The following is a 21,329-nucleotide window of genomic DNA, read 5'->3' as shown; positions in this document are numbered from 1 at the left end:
CCAGTCTTATTCTCTAGTCCAGTGTTAAATCCTCCCCTCCCCCCCCCCCCCCCCCCCCCGCAAAGTGTTGGTTCTCCTGCCCCTTCCCTGCAAGGAAACTTTCCCAGTCTAGCCCATCTCACTGTGGGAGAGGTTTTCCCTCTCCACTTTCTGTCCTTCTCCCAGCCTGTTTCTGAATTAAGAATAAAAGTGAAGGGGCTAGACGGTAATCCTGTTGGGCATGATGCCTTCCCCGGGGGTGGGGGTGGTGAGGGTTTGGGGAGCTAGGGTGGGTGAGGTGCACCGTAGCCAGCCTTCCCCAGGGGTGAGGGTGTTGAGGGTTTGGGGAGCTAAGGTGGGTGAGGTGCACTGTAGAAAGCCTTCCCCAGAGGTGGGGATGGTGAGGTGCATTGCTGAAAGGTTCCCCCACTCCTGGAATGTTGCTCTCCCCAAGCCTTTCACTCCCTTTAATTTACCTACTATGAACTGTAAGTGATACTTTGGACCCTTAAAAGTCCTCCCCTCTTTCCCCCCGCCCCGCCTTAGGGCCCTTTGACAATCCAGTAGTAGTTTAATCCCCCCTTCCCACTGCCTCTCAAACTTCAATTCTGTGCTCCCAGACCCTTAAGTTGCTGTGTGTTGCCTTTGACACTGCCCGTCTGCTGTCTCTGGCCTCTCCTTTCGCAAGAGAAGAGATGCCCAGGTGCAAGAGAGTTGTGTGTCTCTGTCTGCCTGCCTTGGTGAGGGTCATGTACTCCCTTCTAGTGTGTGTTGCGCTATTAGGGGCTCAGCTCCATCCCTCTTTGGCCTGGAGCAATTATTCTGAAGCTTTTCCTGAAGCCTTGCATTAGCTCGAAGTGCTTAACGTCTGTTATTTTTAATGTCTCTTTCTATTTCCCAGCACTGCACACTGCAATAGTGTAATGGGGAAATTACCCCGCTAGTTAAAAATTACTGACGGAGTGACAGCCACCCATAGATCTATTTTAAAACCAGGGTAAGACTATATTGATTTCTTGGTGCTTTTACTGTGGCCTGTAAAAGGGTTGGAAAGGAAGGTGCATTTGTGACATTGCCACAGCCCGTGGGAAAGCCCGTGCCGGATTGCAGGGGAAAGTGAAGGAGGTGCCCATGGCTTTGATGCTGTGTGTGTGGGCATGGGCAGGACACAATCAGCCCCAGCTCTCTATTCAGGGCATGCTGCCTGTTAGGAGCCCGAACGCTGTGTGCGTCAGGAGTTCGGGGAGCTGGGACTTTCGCTCAGCCCCTATTGGTGCTGGTTGTTATTTGTATTGTGGTAGTGCTTAGGAGCCCCGGTCGTAAACCAGTACCCTGTTGTGCTAGGTGCTGTACACACACACAGCCTCTGCCCCTGGACAGTGTGGGTTGTACTCCCTTCAGGTCAGGGTGGGGAAGCTTTTGGCCAGGCTTTCGCCATTAGGCACAGACAGTGCTTATCCCTTGTGAAGCACTTTTCATTAGAGCACCATCAGGCAGTGCCTGCTAAAATAGGGCAGGAGCATTATACCTTTTGCAGAGACACGGTGGAGGTGGCTTGCCAAAGGGTCTTGTCTGGAGCTGCGGCTGGAGCCAGGAGTAGAGCTCAGGTGCCCTGACTCCTGGCGTGCTGCTCTGTTCCCCGCGCAGCACTGTTGGGTGCTCTAGTGCTGGGTGCACCCTGGAAGCTTTGCTCTTGTTTGGGTTCTGAGGGAGGATCAAGCCTGAGGTCCCAAATCTGAGCAGAGGGGTACCCAGAAAGGTGCAGAGGGGGAAGGGAACAGAGGCATCATTAATGAAAAGGGGGGCAGTCCTTTGAGGGGCATAAAATGGAGGGTTAGTAATGGGGAGGGGACTGGTGCCTTTGTCAGCAAGGGGAAGGGGAGCGGAAGCCCAGCTGTGGCAGGGAAGGGAGTGGAGGCCTAGTTGGTGACGGGGTGGGGAGTGCTGGTAAGGGGGAGGGGAGCAGGGCCCATGCCGACCACACAGCAGGGAACATTGGTAATGGGGTGGGGAGTGCCGATGAGGGGAGGGGAGCAGGGCCCATACCGATGGCATGGCGGGAAGCACTGGTAACAGGATGGGGAGTGCCACTAAAGGGGAGGGGAGGGCAGCGCTTGCAGGAGAAATCAGTGGCTACAGGCACACACTTCAGCTCCTGCCTGCGGCTCCCCAAGCAGCTGTCAGCTCCTCCCTGCGGAGTTACACTCTGTCCATAGGCCCCAGTGCCCTGCACCCTGCGAGGGGGCAGCCCATCTCCCCACCACATGGAGCCGTCCTCTCTCTCTAGTAGCTCAGGGGTGTCTCTCTTAATTAAATACATTTGTTTTGTAAAACTGACTAAAAATAATCCGGGGCTGGTGCATGCGGGATGCTGGTGGTGAATCAAAGGCGCCGCTCTAATTAAACAGGCCCTGGTTTGTTTGTGAGCCGCATACATTTCCATGCTAATGAACCGCACACTGGGATCCTGCCTTTCCAGCCCCGTATCCTCTGCCTGATTGGGAACTATGCAAATGCTGGAGTCTGTTTATTGCAGCGGGGACTGCAAAGCTTTCAGCAGGCTTTAGGGTGCTGGGTAGGGCAGGAGGGGGTTACTCTGCAGGGGTTGGAGAAGCTTATTTTTGTTGTCCCTTTGCTTTTAGCAGCCAGTGCATTGGATGTTTTGGGGCAGGGTTTGTGCTGTGAAGGCTCCGAGATCTCTTGCCTGGCACTCCCCATTTGTCCCGGCAGGAGCATGGCTCTGGTTACTAGCCAGTATTCTGTTTCCCATTTGCTAGTGGTGAACAAGCCTGTCTCTCTGCCTGCACCCCAAGAGACTCACTGGTGCGAAGAACATGCCCACAAAGGCTCTTGCCTGTCCCGAGGCTGCTTTTATCATCTGAATGCCAGATCCATGCAGAATGGCAATGTCCCACTCCCAGGGGCCAAGGGCTAAGAGTGAGTGAGTGACAGGGTCACGGGTGCTGGCTTTGTTAGCAGGGGCAGGAGGCTCTGGAGGATGCCCCTTTCTCTGTGTGTCTGGATTCCGCCTGGGAATGGATGTGGGGCATCCTGCTCCAGTTCCGAGATGCCTTCTCCATGGAGGCTGCTGAAGGCCAGGGGCTGCTGGATTCTGCTAGGTTCCCAGGCTACCCCATTAGCTGAAAGTGGAAGTGGGGCAAATATCCACAGTGGCTGGAGACAGGACACTATATGGGGAGGGCTCTGAGTTACTGCAGAGAATTCTTTCCCACGTGTCTGGCTGGTGGGTCTTGCCTACATGCTCATGGTCTACTGATCACCATATTTGGGGTTGGGAAAGAATATGCCCCCCCCCCAGTCAGGTTGGCAGAGACCTTGTGTGTGTGTATGTTGCGGGGGGAGGTCGCCTTCCTCTGAAGCATGGGGAAGGGGCACTTACTGGTCTGAACTAGAGTAAATGGTGGGGTCTCAGTAACTTGCAGTCTTTAAATCATGATTTGAGGATGGCAGTAACTCAGCCAGAGGTTCGGGGTCTATGACAAGAGTGGGTGGGTGAGGTTCTGTGGCCTGCAATGTGCAGGAGGTCAGACTAGATCATCACAGTGGTCCCTTCTGCCCTTAAAGTCTGTGAGTGTAAGTATTTGTTGCAAGCAGGGAGGGGCAATTGGGTTCAGAGAACTAGCCCTGCTGAATTTAACCCCCACCTTGTGGGTGACTGTCCCAGTAGTGCTCCTAATGTGGTTATTGACAGTACGGTGAGAAAGCAAGGCATTTAGGAAGAGTTTTAATGTAAAAGGGAGCCATAAAGGGATTAAAACATTTGCTGTGGCCCTGCCCAGCTCAGGGAACAGAGCTGCTTTCTGAACCTCTGCTGACCCTGTCTTCTCTCTGTTGTACAGTGGGATCCCTAGACCTTCCTAGGCCCAACCCAGAATTACGCCTTGAAGCCTTGAGACCTTCCTTGAATCTCAAGGGAGACTGGCCTATGGAGGTGGTAGCCCTTTCTGGGTATTACTGTGTCAAATCCCCCTGCCCCTTGTCAGACATGGCTCAGTTCTGGGCTCTTCTGTACAAGGGGCACCACATCCCAGAGCAAGGGGGCACGAGGCCCTTTCTTCCCAGCTCTGGGGACACTGACCTGGGAATTCTGGCCTCCTCCACGCTCAAAAGATATTGACAGACTGGAGGGAGCTCAGAGGAAAGCAGCAAAAATAACCAGGTGGCTGCAGGGCTTGGCTTCTGGGGAGGGATGAACAGAGCGAAGAAGTCTGCATAGTCTGGCTGAATGACGATGAATGGGAAGGCAGTTTCTGCCTGTGCCTCTCTGAGAGGGTAAATGCCAGAAGGGATTGGCTGCCTGAGACTGAGCCAGTGGGGTGGAATGAGGAGCAGTGGGATGAAAGTGAGCAAGGGGAAGTGTGGGATGAGTAAATGGCAGGATTTCCTGATACTGTCCCCAGGGCGACAGCCCCGTTGCTAGGAATGTTGACAACTGAACTCTGGGACTGGAGAACAGACTGAGGGCACAGTCTTGCCCTGGGTGGGCCTACCCCCAGCGCCCCGCTCTGCTTGTGTGCAGATTGTGTAGGAGAAAGGAGGGGCCCCGGGAAAGTAGTGCATTACATCTGCCAGATGGCAGAGAGGGTCTGGAGAGCTTTCCTGAGCCTGGGCTGCTGCTCTGGTGCTTTCCTGTGGCAGCCAAAGCCCCTCCGAGGCCTGGAGCCTGAGGGTCTTTCTCACCAGGTTGATTTCTGCCGCTGTCTGATTTTCATGAAGTCAGCAATGGCCCTTGTCACCGCTTGTGGTCCTGGCTGGAAACCGCGCAGGGCGGAGACTTGTGGAAGGTGACAAGGTGGAGTGTTGGGGGAAGGGGAGATTGAGGCCTCCTGACTCAGGTCCATGCGTGATTGAAACCCCTCTGTGCATGCCTCATTGCTGTGACTGCAGCGTTTCCCCTCCCTGAGCCACTACAGAGTGACCCTGCATGGGAGACCGTGCTAATCCTCTCCCCTCTCCTCCGCAGATCCTGGTGGACTTGGCCAGTCCCAGCGGGCGCCCGGCACTGCAGTATGAGAACGTCGTGGCCCACGAGGGCAGCTCCATCCTGCGAGACCTGGTGCTCAGCCCTGACCGCCAGCACATCTATGCCATGACTGAGAAACAGGTAACTGCCCAGGAGGGAGAGGCAGGGCTTGCTCTGCTTCACCAGCAAGATCAGTGTGAAGTTGGCAGCTGAAGGGACCAGCCTGTGCTGCAGTCTGCAGCAGCCATCTCACCCCGATCCTACAAGAGGGAGGATCCCAGCCTGCTCCCATCACCGCAGTGCCCAGGCACTGAACACAGGAGTAAGCAGCATGATAGGGACAGAAGCTGCATTGCTCCTGCTGCCCCGGTCACAGAATGCCAGCACTGTCCCTCTCGTCTCCCTGGAGCCTCTGACAGAGGCCTGCATGTGCTCTGCATGTGCCTGCATGTGCTCTGCATGGCCCTGCAGTCTGACGGCACAAGGTCTAGTCACTCACGCTGGGCTTTGCAGAGGAGCCTGGCGGGAGGTGCAGTGCCCTGCTCCATTTGGATGCAGTGGGCACTGAGTACCCAATTCTCTTTCACTCCTTTGGAAATCCCCGCCTGAACGCTGACTAAAGGCTTCCTTTGAGGGTCATTCTGCTCCTTGGCCCACCATCAGGGGGTATGGAGCTATGTGTGATCTTCCCTCTGCCTAGCTTCTGCTATGCCCTGGGGCTCAGTGAGCCACCTCAGTAGCTCCCCCTAGCCAGTGCACCAGCCAGTGGAATGGGATGGGTTGTGGCTCTTCTTCACTGGTATTGCTGCAAGGTTGGCCCCACTGGGCAGCAGGCAGTTATCTCTTATGGTCTGCTGGAAGACGTAGGGACAGACAGTCCATCCGAGCTGACCAAATATAGCTCCCTTAGCCTGCTTCTGTACAGCACATGTTCAACACGGCATGGTTTGCTATGAGAACTTGGCAATGCTGTGTATAGTCATGAGTGTTTGTATTCACCGGTATTCCTACGCATGGGAGGGCACATACCTGTGCGTGTGTGTGGGCAGGCGTGTATATATGTTCGCATGCTTCCAGCTCTCTGGACCATTGCTGTGACCCTGTGAGGTAGCAATATTGCCTTCTGGCTGTCTCAAGCTGTGCTAAGAGAGGATTGCCACGGGTGGCCTGTGTGAAACGAGTCTGCCCGTTCTCAGTCCCGCGCCAGGAGCCTGTGGTGCAGTATCACTGACTGGTCTCGCTTTCGACAGTCATAGCGGAGGCTGAGACTGGAGAACATGTTGGCGACGGGGCTCCCCTGTAGGCCTGAGTCGGGGGGTGCCTTCCAGGGAAGAGCAGATGCTCTGCTGGGGGAGCTTGGGCTGCTGCTGCCCGTGCTGGGATGGAGGAATCCAGTCTCCAGAGCTCTTGGTTCATCAGGACACTCCCATGGAGAATTGGGGGACGTGTAGGGCAGGGGTGGCCCTGTTCCCCCCAGCAGCCACTCGCTCCCACATTCCTGTCACCTTTCCCTCCCCTGGGCTCCCTTTCCCATGGAGCTCTTCTGGGTCACTGCCTCCCAGAGGAAGTCTCTCTGGGGCTGCTGTCTTTGCATTGTCATCTGTCCCTGCAGGGGCTGCTGTGTCCCATCTAGGCCTGCCAGTGACCCGCTGAGTGTCTCGCTTTCCCCTCCTGCCCTCTGGGAACAGACATCTCCCACTGGGCTCAGTCCCACTGGAAGGTCACTTGTGCGCTCCTGCCTAGTTGCCGTGAAGGACGAAAGGGGGGCTGCAGCTGCTCACCAGGTTGTCCCTCCCCCCCATGCCTACCTGCCCTGCTCCCCTGAGCTTTGGCTGGCCTGAATGTCCCTCTCGGTTCCCTGGTCCTGTCATCCCCTATCTTTGGAGCTGCCTGCAGGGTGCCTGGGTAATACTTTGGCCCCAGTGCAGAGAGCTCAGTGCCTTCCCTGTAAGTGCTGCTCCAGCAGGCTCCTAGCAGGGGGATCCTATGGCATGGGCAATCCTTTGTCCCAGGTGTTAACGATTATTGGCAGCCCCCTGGAGTTCCCCCTCCCTTTGGGGATATGGGCTTCTCTGACCCTTTCACTCAGTCTCCTGCTAAACACCTGAGCAAAGCTGACTTCCCTGCTGGGAGGGCTGGAGGAGAGGGGCAGGGAGGAAGGCTGACAGTGGGAAAGCGCTCTCCATTCACCTCCCCCATGTGCCTGATGCCTTCGGCAGGGGAACAGATGGGCAGCATCGAAGCCACTAGCTCTGACTGGCTCCTTCTTGTTATGGGTGCGGAGGTTCCTGAACCGCTGGCTTGGGCGGGTGGTGAGAACACAAGGCCACCTCACGTCTCTGTGGCCACAGTTGCTAGGTGGGCTGGATCCAGCGCAGGCAGTGTTTGAAGTAGGGTGTGTGAGGTAGGTAGGAGGATGGCCCTGGGCTGTCGTTTAGGCAGAGTGAAGTGGAGTCCTGCGGTGAGATGAATTAACCATTTGGGAAGCTGCTCGCAGGCAAGCGGAGCTCTGAGCAGTTGGGTCCTCCCTGCTCGAACAGCAGGGGGATTTTAGACACAGATCTCACCCTGCTCGCTTCTTCCTACCAGAGGCAGGATGTAGGTGGCCCCATGGTTATTGCACTGGGCCGCAAGACTTGGGGTCTGGTGGTCCTAAGAGGAGATGAAGGAGGGGGCTGTTACAGGGTGGATGCAGTGTGGCTAGGCACTTTGCCTTCTCCCAGGCTCTGTGCTCTAGTCATGTCCTCTCTTCTGAACCCTCCCACATCCCTGCCGCTCTGGCTATGCACCTCGCTCCCGACCCCCAGCCCCCAGCTGCTGTTCCAGTCCTGCCTGTCACTGTTGTATTTGGTCCTTAGTCTGTACAGCATGCTGCCCCAGTATAGCGCCCTTTCTAGTGTGGACGGGGCCTTTGAGTAGACGCTGGCTCATGCTGAGCCGTCCTCTTGCTTTGAGACCTTGATGGGGAGACTGAGCACCGGTGGTTTTCTGTCTTCTGATCAGGGTGCACGACCCTGTAGCTGTCAGGGTGTGCGACCCAAGCTGTCGAGAAGCCTGCATGTGGTTGGGTAGCAGGGCCGGTATCATGTGTTCGAAGTGAGGCTTGTCGTTTCTGCAGAGAACGACCTGGAGGGATCCCAGTTTTGCAAACTCTTATGGGTTTAGCAGGGGAGGGAAGCCTGCTGGCCCAGTGGTTCTTACCCATGGGTCTGTGTCCACACTGTGAATGTGGGCTGCGATTTAGCTATGCTTAGCTACTGCTAGGCTGCCCCGTGCCCCATTCTGGGTGGGGATTCCCCATTCGGATGGTCAGGTCTGTTTCCCAACCTCAGCTCCCAGGAAGGCTGCAGGGTGATCTTCTCTTCTTAGCATATGTGCAATGTGCCTCAGTTGGCAATGGACCAGGATTCATCACCGAATTTGGTCCACTGGTTGGATCGTTAACTTCCCCAGGCTGGGCTGGGTACCGATGGGGAGTGCAACATGAACGCTGATCGATGCACTGTCCCAATGCTGCAATGGCACTGTGCAAACCTTGCTATGTCGTACAGTGTCCTGCAGTGCAAGGCTGATGCAGTGGTGTGTTAGGGGAGGGCCTGGCACTGGGTAGGAAGGAGAGCTAGCTTAGCTTCTGCCTGCCAGCCCTACCATAGCATTTCAACAATAACACCATCTTCCCCTTGAAGGAATGCAATGGCCAAAAGGATGCACCTGGATGGGGCTGGGTGGGTCCGCACGGCAGTCTGGGCTGCATGCTGGTTGGCTGCCCCACTGGGTCATGGCTCAGGGGATACTAACCACCCCATCCTCCTCCACTGCAGGCAGGCTTGCTGGAGATGGAGTGTTCTTGCCCTGGGAGGGCTTGTGTGGGGTCTGTGCCTATGTTCCCGAAACAGCCGGGTCTGTCGCCCCATGACAGGACCGGGGCTGTCCCTTGGCAAACTGTGAGCACTCTTCCCCCTTGCAGTGTGCTTACCCATGCTGTGCCTCGCTCAGAGTGCAGCTGGAGCTGGGACACGGGATGAACCAAGGGGGCAATAGGCCTTTTGCCCCCCTGAGATGGACTCCTGCCGGAGCTGGGTTGTGGCCCAGCCTCCCCGATGTGGCTGAGTGGGCAGTGTGGGTGAGCTGTGGGCAGGTGTGTCTCAGTCTCCCAGTCTGTGCGCGTGGCTGGAACCACAGCTGAACTAGAATCATGATACATCTCTGGGCCACTGTCCCAGGTGGGGGATGTGAAAATGGAGCCTTTGATTGCTCCAGACACCCCATGGGGACGGAGCACCCTATTTCCTCCTCCTCCTCCTGCCAGGCTCTGTTTCCGGTTTACAATCTGTCAGAGGCTCTGAGGAGACCTGGGGCTCCCTGAGTGACTTGCTGACTGGGAGGCTGTCGGCCGAATCCCCCAATCCCGGAGTCTCAAAGGGCCTGGGATGTGGCTCAGTGGTGAGCCTCTCAGCGGTGAGCCCCTTACTATCCCCAGCTCTTCCATTTCCTCCTCTCCCTCTCTGCTGGTTAATGGCAGCAGGATTGAAAATGGGTTGTAACTCTTCCTTAGCAGAGCAGCCTCTCCCCTTGGCCCTGCGTTCAGCTGGATCTGGCCAGGAGTTCCCAGGTCTGGGCTATCCCCTCCTGACAGACAGGTGTTGGGGCAGCTGGGAAGGGTTGGGGCAGTGCTGAAGTGACAGCAGGAGATGGTCTTCAGCTCCAAGGCAGAAGCTGAAAGAGAGACCATGTTCCTGAGTCTGCAGCCCATGTGTGGAGATTTCACTCCCTCCGTAAGTCCCTGTTTCCCCCCAATTTTGCACTCCCAGCCCCATCCTAGATGCCCTAAGCTGTGGCCAGCTGGGGAGAGAGGAGTGATGACCAGAAGGGATGGTCTGATGCAGAATTGTTGGTGGAATTGTCTGGGTTGGGTTATGCAGGAGGTCTGATTGGATTGTCAGGCCACAAGAGAGCATTAGGCCATCTATGGATGCTCCAGGGCAGTTTGAATCACAGAGAGTTCCCTGTTCCCCAGGGGGTCGAAGGGCTTGAAGTTGTGTATGTGGGGATCCCATGTGGAAAGGCTGTAGACTCTGGGGATGTGGGGAGGTGAGAGGACCCTAAAGGAAATGGGGAGTGGGGGGAATCTGAGAAGCTGTTCCTGGCTGCCTCCATGTCATTGCCCTGTTGCAGTTCTAAGGCCTGCCTACCACAGCCTCCCCTTGGTGGAATATTTGGGGGGCAGCTAGGCAGACGAGGGCTTTGCTCAGTGAACCCCAACAGAGGGGGATTTATTGCTGAGCTGCAGTGTTTTTCACAGCGAGGGTAGCAGGACATTAACCCAGTTGTGTTGGGTTCCTTACAAACAGGTTGGAAGTGGGTATTAATGACATTTGCTGTTGCAGCTTCTGTCTCTTTGCTGACAAAGCAAAGAACTCTCTTGCCTTCTGAAACCTCCTCCCACTCCTGTCTTCTCCTTTCCTAAATAAAAAGAGCTCTCTTCCATCGCAGCCTGGTGTTATCAGGGTGTTGCTGGAAAGTAATTAAATGAACAGTTGTAACAGAGCTCGGAGGGCCAGAGGAATGAGGGGATTTTAATCAAATCTGGAGGAGCAATTAATAAAGAGCTTGTAACCCTTTAAGGTCAGCTCCTGCTGTCACGTATCGGAGAGTGCAGGGGTCTGGCTAGCATCTGAAATGGGCATAGGGGGCTGTAAAATGCTAGCCCGTTTTCCTAAACTCTGGAGAGTCCAGTTGTTCATTGTGCTCTACAGAGGTTGGCTAGATGGCCAGGATCCCTAGCCATTCACCTTTCTCTATGCCACACCTACCTTTGATTCCAGTACCTGAGTCATCTTGCCAATGAGCTTGGTGGGGTCTCAATGTGGTTCCCGCTTGTGTATCACAATCTAGGCATGACCTCCATTATAATCTGGAATAGTTGTTAGCCTCATTCAGGGGAGGCCCTTCTGTGGGGAGAGAGGGAGCTGTAGTTCAGGGTTGAGGGGCATCTATGGAGGGTGGGGGCCCATGACTAGAATAGCAGTGGTGGGCTGCTGGTCAGGATTGAGGGGTGTCTGAAGAGTTGTGTAGGAGCTCAGGGTTAGAGTAGCAGGAGGAGCTGCGGGTCAGAGTGGAGGGGGATTAGCAAAGCTGTAGGAGGAGGGCAGGGCTGGGATAGTGGGGTGATGGGGGACTGAAGGTCAGGGTTGAGGGGCATAAGTCTTTGAAAGGAGTTTGAAAAATGTTGGGCACAGCCGTGCATCCCTTTCCATGAAAGCCAGAGAGCACTAGAGAGGCTGTGTCTGTGCTGGGTACACTGGATCTCTTAGGTCCCTTGTGAGCTGTTTTTCTCTCTCAAGGTTCAATAATTCTTGATGGAAATAATGTAGCTTTTCTTAGCGCCTTTGCCTCTGGGTTGAAATGAACTCAGTGTTCCATTGGCTGCTCAGAACAGATACAGAGCAGCCTCGCCTGCCCTCCCTCTCACCATTGAGCTTTCTAAGGAGCTAAGGTTGTGTGGGGCCCACTGGGGCAAGCAGAGGTGTCCTCACATAGTCCAGGAGTTTCCAGTCTCTCTTCCCCTTCTTAGCTACCAGCAGGGGAGCTCAGACTGTTACCCACAGGAGACTGTACATTAGGTATGGAAGGTTGTAGGGTTCTTTCCAACCATGCCAGGTGACCTCCAGGTCATTGAGGACCAGATTAGGGGTGAACATCCTACCGACCCTGCTCCTTTTAAAATCTCCCCTCTTCCCTGCGGCTGCAGGGTTAGCATCTGGCCATTGTCCATCAGGGCTGTTAGCCTGTCACAGCTGTAACTTATGGAATGCTGCTGCTCTTTGGAACATCACTGGTGGCCGCAACAAGGAAGGCCATGGCTACGCTAGGAGCGCTGTACAGGTATTGGGATACTGATGTACCATACTGGCAAAGCGTTGCTCGTATAGCCGGAGCTAGACCGGCAAAGTTGCATTTTGTACCAGTATAGCGAAAGTCCCACGCATGAGCAAAATGAGCTGTATGGGTGAAAGAGCAGCTTAGCTGTATAACTGCGTCTACACTAGGGCCTCTGCCCGTCAGGGGTCCCACCTCTTCACACCCCTGGCTGACTGAGTTATGCCAGCAGAAGTCTGTAGTGAAGACAATGTTCCCTCTAAATTTTGACAGGCTGTGTGCGCAAAAAAACTTTCTTCTGTGCAAATTTTTGTGCTTCCGTGCAAATTTTTGTGCGTGTGGTGTTTCACTGGGTGCGCGGGGTTTAGGATCTGTGTGCGCGTGCACACATGCACAGCTTAGAGGGAACAGTGAGTGGAGACCTGGTCTAACTGTTGTCCCAACTGCAGGATTTTGCCCTGGAGTGATGGGGAGGGACAAAGATCCTGGGGAGGTTGTGGAATCCCCGTCACTGGAGGTTTTTGAGAACAGGTTGGACAAACACCTGTCAGGGATGATCTAGATTTGCTTGGTCCTGTCTCAGTGCAGGGGGCTGGACTTGATGACTTCCTGAGCTCGCTTCCAGCCCTACATTTCTATGATTCGATAATAAGGAGAGCGAAAGACAGGGACATCTGGCTTGGGAAGGAGCCAGGTCTGCAGCTCCTTGAAGCAGGGGGCAGCACTGGAGTTTTCCCAGGATTGGGCATTTGCGGTTCATGCGCACTAGTGCTTGGGATACAACCATGATGCCCCCCATTGGTGTTTGTGGTCATGCTTATATGGGCTTCTTGAGGGACAAGAAGGGAGCTGTTTATAGAGTGAAATAACCTGCCGTCTAGTGGGCTCATGAGACTGCTATTCCTGGAGACCAGATTTCACCTCATTGACCCTTGAAGTCAATGCTCCCTGGGGGCATTAAGCACAAATAAATGCTCACCCAGGTCGTGCTGCTCTCTGCCTGAGACTGAGGGGAGGGCACACTGGCCAATCTGGTCTCAGCACTTGTAAAAATCAGGTGTCTAAACGTTGCCCCTTGACCCTAAATCTAGCTGCCTATCTCTGAAAGTCCTGCCCTAGGTATAGACACTGCCAGCTGAGGCTCAAGTCATGAGGCAAGCTGTAGTGTTAACAGACCCTCTAGGCCTTTATTAGGAGAGCCACCTCTGCTCAGAAGCTGGCCCCATGCACTGTTGCTGAGTATCTAACAGACACCCCCGCATATGGGTAGGGGACACCTATAGCCCCCCAGGGAACTCCAAGGGCACCCTTCACCCAGGGTAGCCAGGCTGCGAGGCACCATGCTGTCTGCGTGCCCCAAGCTGTGGGACTCAGGGTACGGTGGAGTCAGCGAGGGCACCTGCTCACGTCATGTGCTCACCGTGGCCGCACAGATGGGAGGGAAAGGTTCTGTGTGTCCCCAGCCTCAAGAGCTTGTACAGGGGTGGAGACTGGGCTCCTCGCCCCATTGCTGGATTCATAGGCACTGGGTTGTCTCTGGGGAGCACGACATGAGATGAAAGCACAGGAGAAGGGTCTCTGCCTGCTGCCCCACTGCACCCATCCTCAGCCTCAAAGAAACACTCGGGGCACCTCATGTCTTCAGCTCTGGGCTCGAAACAAGCCTGGGGCTTGCCCCTATATTTCGTTAATCCCTTCATGTCCAAGGGTGGGGTTAACTGGGCATGGGATCCAGCAGCATGAGGGAAGTGTACCCTACAGCCTTCCCTTAATCATGGGCCTGAGCCACCGTCATCATAGTGCGACCCACCTTCCCTTCCTCCCTCGCTGTCACTCATTTCTGCCTTGTTCCTCCCCTCCCTGTCCCATTCCCCTCCTGCTCCCCAGTTACCCATTCCATCTGTCCTGCAGGATCCCTACATCTCCCCCATTCCCTTCTGTCCCCACTCTCTCCAGGCTCTGGTTCCATCTGCCCCCGGTGCTGCCCCCACTCCGCCGAGCCCAGCCCCCTTTCCTGGTGTGTGTTGTGGGGCTCCCCAAGAGGTGGGTGGGTAGGAACAGGCTGGCCTGGGGCTTTCTGATGGGCATGTTCACAATCTACCTCTCTCTCTCTCTCTCTCCCCCCCCCCCCCCAGGTGACACGAGTGCCCGTGGAGAGCTGTGAGCAATACAAGAGCTGTGCGCTGTGCCTGGGCTCCAGGGACCCCCACTGCGGCTGGTGTGTCCTCCATAACCTGTGAGTACGGCGGGCTCATGCTGGGTGTCTGTGCCCCAGCCCTGCACACCTGCCCTCTCTCCCCGGTCACCTGCCGGGCTGCCCAGGGCAAACCCTCATGGCTTCCCCTGAGCCCTTAGCCGGGGCCCAGCTGGGTCTCCCAGGACCAGCAAGGACATGAATCCCCGCCCCAACCCGGCATAACAGAGCCCTGTTTCGTTGGGCGCTGAGCATGCTGTTGGATTTTTGTTGCATGTCCTTCGTCTGTATGGGTTTGTACTGCTGCCCATCACCGTGGTATCTGAGTGCCTTCCACATTAAACAGATTGGATGCCACTCTGCTGCGCCTGCAGGGACTGACGATAGGCCTTGCTAGAGCCAAGTGCAATACAGGCAGGGTCCGTGCCAATGCCCATCGCTCCTCACCTGTCTTACTATCCTAGTCCAGGGCACTGTCCAGCCTCCCCCCATCCCATCCCATCCCAGTCCTGGGCCCCTCACACAGCTCAGCCAGGGCCTCTTAGTGCTGACCTGCAGCCTCCCGTTGTTCCCTCTCGGGTCCTCACCAGAGGTGCTGGCCAATTAGCCTTGCTTGGGTGGCTTCTCAAGGTGCTCCTGCTGAGATCTGTGTACGTGCTCAGCCCCTACAGCTGTGGTCAAACCCCAGTGAAAGGAAGAATAGCCCATCTCAGCAGATGTGACCCTCAGCTTCCTCCGCTGTGGGTGGTGTCGCCACTCACTGACTCCGTGGAGCATGTGGGTGCAGATGAGAGCCCTTCAGAGAGGGGCACTGGCTGTGAGGTTGGTTCCCCACCAATTTCCAGCTGGTGGCAGACCAGACTGGGAGATAAGGGCTCATCCGCCTTGCTTGTGCTGTCTCTCGCTGGCTTCTCTGGCTGCGCTGTGTCCCCTGGAAAGAAGTGAGGGTGATTGATGGCAGCCTGCTCCGAGTCGCCAGCCATCTAGCGCACAGAGGATTCTGAGTGTCAGATCTGCCGGGTAGCTAAGGATTAGACATGAAGCTTCCCTCCCTGACGGGCAGGAGCTTCCCATCCCCCTGCAGCACACATTTATGCAGGCCACATGGCAATGGAGAAGCTCGCCCTTGCTCAGCTGTTCCCCAGCCCTTCTGGGCATCCAGGGTGCTGCACTATCAGAGTCTGGATTGCCCCATTAGCCCTTTGGAGTCCAGGGCATTTCATCCCTGTGTTGACTTTCCCCTTTGTGACCAGATGTGGTTTGATGGTGGTTTGGAGCCTGGTGTGAATTGAGTTGCTGGGACTCAGCCCAGTCCTGAGCAGACCAGTGCCCATAGCACAAAGCTACCACCATGACAGGCACTAAGGCCCACCCTTGTGAATAGCCTCAGCAGAGCGGTCACAGACTGAGAGCCTTGGAGTCGCTCTACAGCATGGGTGGCAGAGGGCATGGGGAGAGCTTGTCCTGACGCTGACCATGGCCTCAGTCTCCTAGGCTGCCTCCAGCCAGGCCCGCCAGGGCAGCGGCGGGTGGGGGAGGTGGGGCTGGGGGTGGCGGAATTGCCCAGGGTCCCAGGAGATTTAAAAGGGCCCAGGGGCCGCTGGCAGTGCAGCAGGGCTAAGGCAGGCTTCCTGCCCGCCCTCGCTCCGCACTGATCCCGGAAGCAGCTGACATGTTCCTGCGGCCCCCGGAGAGGGGATCTCTGTGTACTGCCCTTCCCCCCAGCACCGACTCCGCAGCTGCCATTGGTCGGGAATTGCGGCCAGTGGGAGCTGTAGGGGTGGTGCTTGTGGGCAGTGACGCACGGAGACCAGTGTTCCCTCTAATTTTTTACATCCATGTGCAGTTATATGCACCAATATGGGGGTGATGTGTGACATATCGGCGCACATAACAAAATTCATGTGGGTGGGGGTGGGGCTGAGGGGTTCGGAGTGTGGGAGGGGCTCAGGGTTGGAACAGAGGGTTGGGGTGCAGGGTGTGTGTGGGAGGGCTCTGGCTGGGGGTGCGGGCTCTAGGGTGGGGCCAGGAATGAGGGGTTTGGGATCCAGGAGGGGTCTTATGGCTGGGGTGAGGGGGGATGAGGACTTCAGCTATGGGTGAAGGCTCTGGGGTGGGGCCGGGAATGAGAGGTTCTGGCTGCGGGAGGAAGCTCAGGGCTGGGAGAGAGGGTTGGGGGGTGAGGGGTGTAGGCTCTGGGTGGGGCCAGGGATGAGGGGTTTGGTGTACAGGCTGCCCCGTGGCTGTGATGGGGAGAGAGGACTCCCCCCAGCCCTCTCCTGCTGCAGCAGCTCGGGGCTGAAGGAGGGGCTCCTCTCCCCCAGCTGTGGCAAGTGTGGGGCTGGTCCGTGCTGAGGCTGGCGGGGAGGGGTGCCTCTCCCCGCCCCAACAAGTCCATGCTGGGGGAGAAGTATCTCTTCCCGCCGCAGCCCATAGCCCCTGCATGGGGCTTTATAGACATGCAGTTTAGAGGGAACTTAGGCAGGGAGCCCTGGGCCTCCCGCCTAAGAGCTGCTGCCGGAAGGGGTGCCAGTTGCTTTTGGGAGCTGCCCGAGGTAAGCACCGACCCCCTGCCCCTTTCTGCACCCCAACCCCCTGTCCCAGCCCTGAGCCCACACCCAAACTCCCTCCTAGAGCCCACAGCCCCTCCCACACCCAAACTCCCTCCCGGAGCCTGCACCCCGCACCCCAACCCCCTGCCCCAGCCTGGTTAAAGTGAGTGAGGGTGGGGGAGAGCGAGCGATGGAGGGAGGGGGGATGGAGTGAGCAGGGGGCAGGGCCTCAGAGAAGGGGTGCGATAGGGGCATGGTCTCGGGGAAGGGGTGGGGCAGGGGGCAGAACAAAGGCCTTTGGGTCTGTGCGATTAGACAGTTGGGAACCCTGCCGGGTGGGCATGCAGAAGCCCTGGCTGTGCCAGGAGAGCACACCCAGCAGCGCAGGTGCAGCACCGCCCAAATGTCACGTGCACCACGTCCGCGGCTTGTGCGTGCCTGGGGCCCGGAACTGCTGTCCACGGGCCTGCCTCCAGCAACCTCTGCTCCTAGGAAATGTACAGGGGGGCTAAGCCTGTAGTGGGCGATGGACTCGGGGAGCTAATAGGGGCTGCCCGTCTCTTTATGCTGTGATGTTTACTCCGGTTTCTCTCACACATGCAAATGTGCCTGATTGCACTGTGCCATCTAGGCCAGAAGTACTGGAGCTAACCTCTCTGATACTCAGGCCTGTGGAAAGCAGGAGTTTTACCTCTGAGGCTCAGCACGAAGCCATTGTCGGTAGCCAAGGCAGCCGGCTCTGCTGTTGCACGTCGTGTGATGGTGCAGCTTGGGGAGAGGCAGCGGGCACAGTCAGATCTGCACAGAGCCAAGGCCCTGTTGTGTGACAGCATCCTTAACAGTGAAGGTGGGCTGCAAAGTGCAGGCAGCGGGTGAGAGACGCTGGAGAATAATCTCCTGCCTTTTGCACCATAGCGCCTCTCCCTTTGTGTGCACAGCCCAGCCAAAATGCAGCCCCTCAGGCATGGAGGGCAGCAGTCAGTGCTCAGTGGACAAAGCCCTGCTCTTTCTCAGTGTGCCCTGGGATCTTCAGTGTCCATGTGGAGCAGGCAGAAGCTCCGTGTCTCCACTCTGAAGGACCCACATGCAGTAACCTGCATGGAACCAAGTTGATTGGTTCTGGAGGGCAAAAGGCTGAGCTGAGCCTGTTGGGATTTGTCCCAGTGGCTGTGTGGGTAGCTGAGGCATTACACACTGAGCCTTAGTGTGGTGAGCCATCCCCTCACACTGACAGCCAAGCTGTAGTGGGCCTGTGGGTGGGAGGGGTAGGCAAGAAGCAGAGGGAAATTGGGGAGGAGAGACCCAAACACGGGGTGTAGTGCAGTCCGAGGGAGCTTCTGCTGGATGGAGCCAGTGATCTTCTGGCCGGGGGCCTCACCCGGACCTTCCTTTTCCAGACTCGCTGGGCCTCATGCCGTCCAAGGGCCAAAACCTGACGCCTCTCTCTCGATCCCCAGGGTAGATTTCAGGTCAGACCCAATAAGCTGGGCAATAGCTCCCCCAGCACGGGGACATCCCGCTGTGGTGCACATGTGGTCAGCCACAGACTCCTGTGGTTAGCAGTGATGCCGGCACAGCTGCCTGGATAGGCGGAGAGGCTAAACCACAGGGGCCCCTAACTCTGCCCTCCCCCCGCACCTGTGTCTGGCAGGAATCGAAGTCATAGTGTCGTTTCAGAGGCAAATCGCAGGCAGGCAGTCATCCCTCACCTGTACTTACTGCAGGGAGGGGGCGGTGTGAATGGGCTGTAATTTGCTCTGGACAGCTGGGAGGGAAGGCCTTTAACCTGGCAGCCAGGCTCCCAGACCTCAGCTCCATGTGCAGGACGGGTGGCAAAATGGCATGGAAGGTAGAAAAACCAGCACAAAGTTTGGGGATTTTCTTTTGGGGGTTGGAATTGAAAAACACCTTGGAAGTGTGTCTCTCCCTGGCAAAGCTCTGCCTCTCTAGCCATGCAGGGCGTTTAATTAAACTCTGAGCTGCCATTTCCCTCCATGATCCCTTGGGGGTCGGGGAAGGATGGGACAGAGCATATTTTGGGGTCTCTGAGATACGGTGTGGCACTGGCATCTGCTCAGGGGATAAATCACCCAGATTACCGCCAGGACCTTGAAATGTGTCCAGGCATTTCTTTTTCTTGTTGCCCTCCACTTAATTAGACTTTTTCCCATAATGCAATAATGTTGTTGCAGATAAAGGGAGGGGAAGCAAAGGGAAGTTCTTCGAACTCATTACGAGGAAGCAGTGCGTCTTGAAGGGGCTGCAGAGTGGGGGAACGGCCCCCAGGCCATGAGGGCTGGTTAATCAAGAGCTGCTTTCTTGATGTACTGTGGGGAAAGAAGCACTGAGAGCATAGAGGAAAGACGGGGGAGCTTCAGCATGTTCTGGAGGAACTGGTAGTTACTGGTGCAAGGGGAGGGAGTAAGTTAGTGCACTATCCTCTGAAGACCTGAGCCCATAGCAGGGTGTAGGGTACAAGTGGAAAACAATTTCTCATGCCACCCCAGGCCACCACACAATTAGATGAGAGCACCATCAAAGAACTGGGGGAGAGGGTTAGAATATTCAGGGGCATGCTGCAGCGCTGGGTTGGGGTGCATTGGCAGAGCTGTGTGGTGTACCAAGGCTGGAGTAGCAGGGGATGATGCAGTGCTGGGTTGGGGTGCATCGGCAGAGTTGTGTGGTGTATCCATTCTAGAGTAGCAAGGAGTGCTGCAGTGCTGGGTTGGGATGCCTTGGAAGAGAGCCGTTGGAGGTACCCAGGGCTAGAGTAGCCAGGGGTGCTGCCTGGTGGGTGTGATACATCCTGTCCAAACACCTGCTCTGGGATCGGCCGTAGTTGTTCAGGGTTTTAGGAGGGCTCCTGAGCCTGCCTCTCATGGGATGTCCATTCTCCATCCCACCCTGGTAAAGCTCTGACCTGTGAGTTTGCAGCATGTGGGTCCTCTAGTCTTGGCCAGCCTCTGAGCTCTGTGTAAAGCTCAGTGTAGCAGTAACTCCCTGTGACTGGCCCTCCCACAGGTTTGGGTGGTGCTTAGCTCTGAGCTCGGGGGATTCTCCTTGTCCTCACTATGGCTGTTTTATCCCTCTGCAGCTGCTCGCGGAAGGACCGATGTGAGCGGGCTGATGAGCCTCAGCGCTTTGCCTCGGACCTGCGCCAGTGCGTCCAGCTCACCGTCCAGCCCAAGAACATATCGGTCACCATGTCCGAGGTCTCGGTAAGCTGCTCAGCCTGGGGGTGTTTAAGCGTCACCCGTGCTAGCTTCATTCTGGTGCTGTGGCAAAGTGAAGGCAACAATTTGCAATAAAAATGCAGTATCGAACAAATAGAAAAAAGGGTAAATAGATAGCGATCAATTATAAATTACAAATTCTGAAATCCAGAAAATTGATAAGGGAAGCTAAAGATGGAAAAATCCATTGCTGGCAGGACTAGGGATAATAAGGATTTCTTTAAGTATATCAGTAACAAAAGAAATCCTGGAGGTAGTAAAATTGTTAATAATGATGCAGAAAAGGCAGAACTGTTCAATAAATCGTTCTGTTCTGTTTTTGGAAAGAAGCAGGATGATGTACTCGTATCACATGAGGTTGATGAAGTACTTTCCAGTCCATTAGTAACTAATGAGGCTGTTAAATAACATCTACTAGGGATAAGCATTTTTAAATCAGCAGACCCAGTTAACTGGCACCTAGGAGCTGGCTAACGAGATATCTGGCTCACTGATGTTAGAGTTTAATAAATCTCTGTTAATATAGGGGGAGATTCCAGAAGACTGAAGGAATGCTCATGTGTCAATATTCAGAAAGGGCTGTTGTAATGACCTGCTTCACTACAGGCTGCTTAGCTTGACATCAGTCCTGGGCAAAGTAATGGAAAAACTGATATGGGATTCAACTGATAAAGAGTTAAAGGATAGGAATATAATTAATGCCGGTCAACATAGTTTTATGGAAAATAGGTCTTGGGAAACAAACTTGAATTGAGTCTTTGATCAGATTGCACGTTTGGTTGACAAAGGTAACCGTGTAGATGTAATGTACGTAGATTTTGTAAGGCATTTGATTTCCTGTGTCTGAATGGGTTACCTAGGGAGGTGGTGGAAACTCCATCCTTAGAGGTTTTTAAGGCCCAGCTTGGCAAAGCCTTGGCTGGGATGATTTAGTTGAGGTTTGTCCTGCTTTGAGCAGGGGGTTGGACTAGATGACCTCCTGAGGTCTCTTCTAACCCTAATCTTCTATGATTCTATGCAGGAGATCAGACTAGATGTGATCTAATGGTCCCTTCTGGCCTTCCACTCTCTGAATCTCACCTCCTTCCTTGTCCCCTGGTTTTCAGGAATGGGCAAGTGTTTGCTTACGGACTGGGGGCTGGACTTCCCTGCTGGATTTCGGGGAGCATATGGGTACTGTTCCTGGCCTGGCCTGTTGGCTGGGCTTGGTCTGGTTGATCATTAATGAGTTCCTCTTATTAGCTGATTCTCTGTGTGATATTTCTCCCTCCTTTCCCCAGCTGGTTCTGCAGGCCTGGAACGTCCCAGATCTCTCTGCTGGGGTGAACTGCTCCTTTGAAGATTTCACGGAGTCCGAGAGCCGCATTGAAGACGGGAGGATCTACTGTAGCTCTCCATCTGCAAAGGATGTTATCCCCATCACCAGGGGCAGGGGTGAGTTTAGGAACCACACTTGGCCCATGTCACCTTTGCAGTGGCTGCCTGACATACCTTGCAGGATCTTCCCA

At 55.6% G+C, this 21,329-nt stretch overlaps 1 protein-coding gene across 3 annotated transcripts in view; it reads left to right on the top strand.

Annotated features, from left to right (window-relative positions):
- Positions 1 to 21,329, top strand: part of PLXNA1 (plexin A1) — a 265,301-nt gene that overhangs the window by 117,667 nt on the left and 126,305 nt on the right. For all 3 annotated transcript variants that reach the window (XM_084633341.1, XM_084633342.1, XM_084633343.1), the window contains exons 4-7: positions 4,964 to 5,104; positions 13,978 to 14,078; positions 19,683 to 19,806; positions 21,102 to 21,255. In XM_084633341.1, coding sequence (XP_084489467.1) covers positions 4,964 to 5,104; positions 13,978 to 14,078; positions 19,683 to 19,806; positions 21,102 to 21,255 — 520 coding nt within the window. The remainder of the gene's footprint in view (positions 1 to 4,963; positions 5,105 to 13,977; positions 14,079 to 19,682; positions 19,807 to 21,101; positions 21,256 to 21,329) is intronic.

The sequence above is a fragment of the Lepidochelys olivacea genome (assembly GCF_965140295.1).
Source record: "Lepidochelys olivacea isolate rLepOli2 genome assembly, chromosome: 7".
In the NCBI taxonomy this organism is placed as follows: Eukaryota; Metazoa; Chordata; order Testudines; family Cheloniidae; genus Lepidochelys; species Lepidochelys olivacea.
Note: the sequence above shows the minus strand (reverse complement) of the source record. Positions and strands in the feature narration are given on the sequence as shown.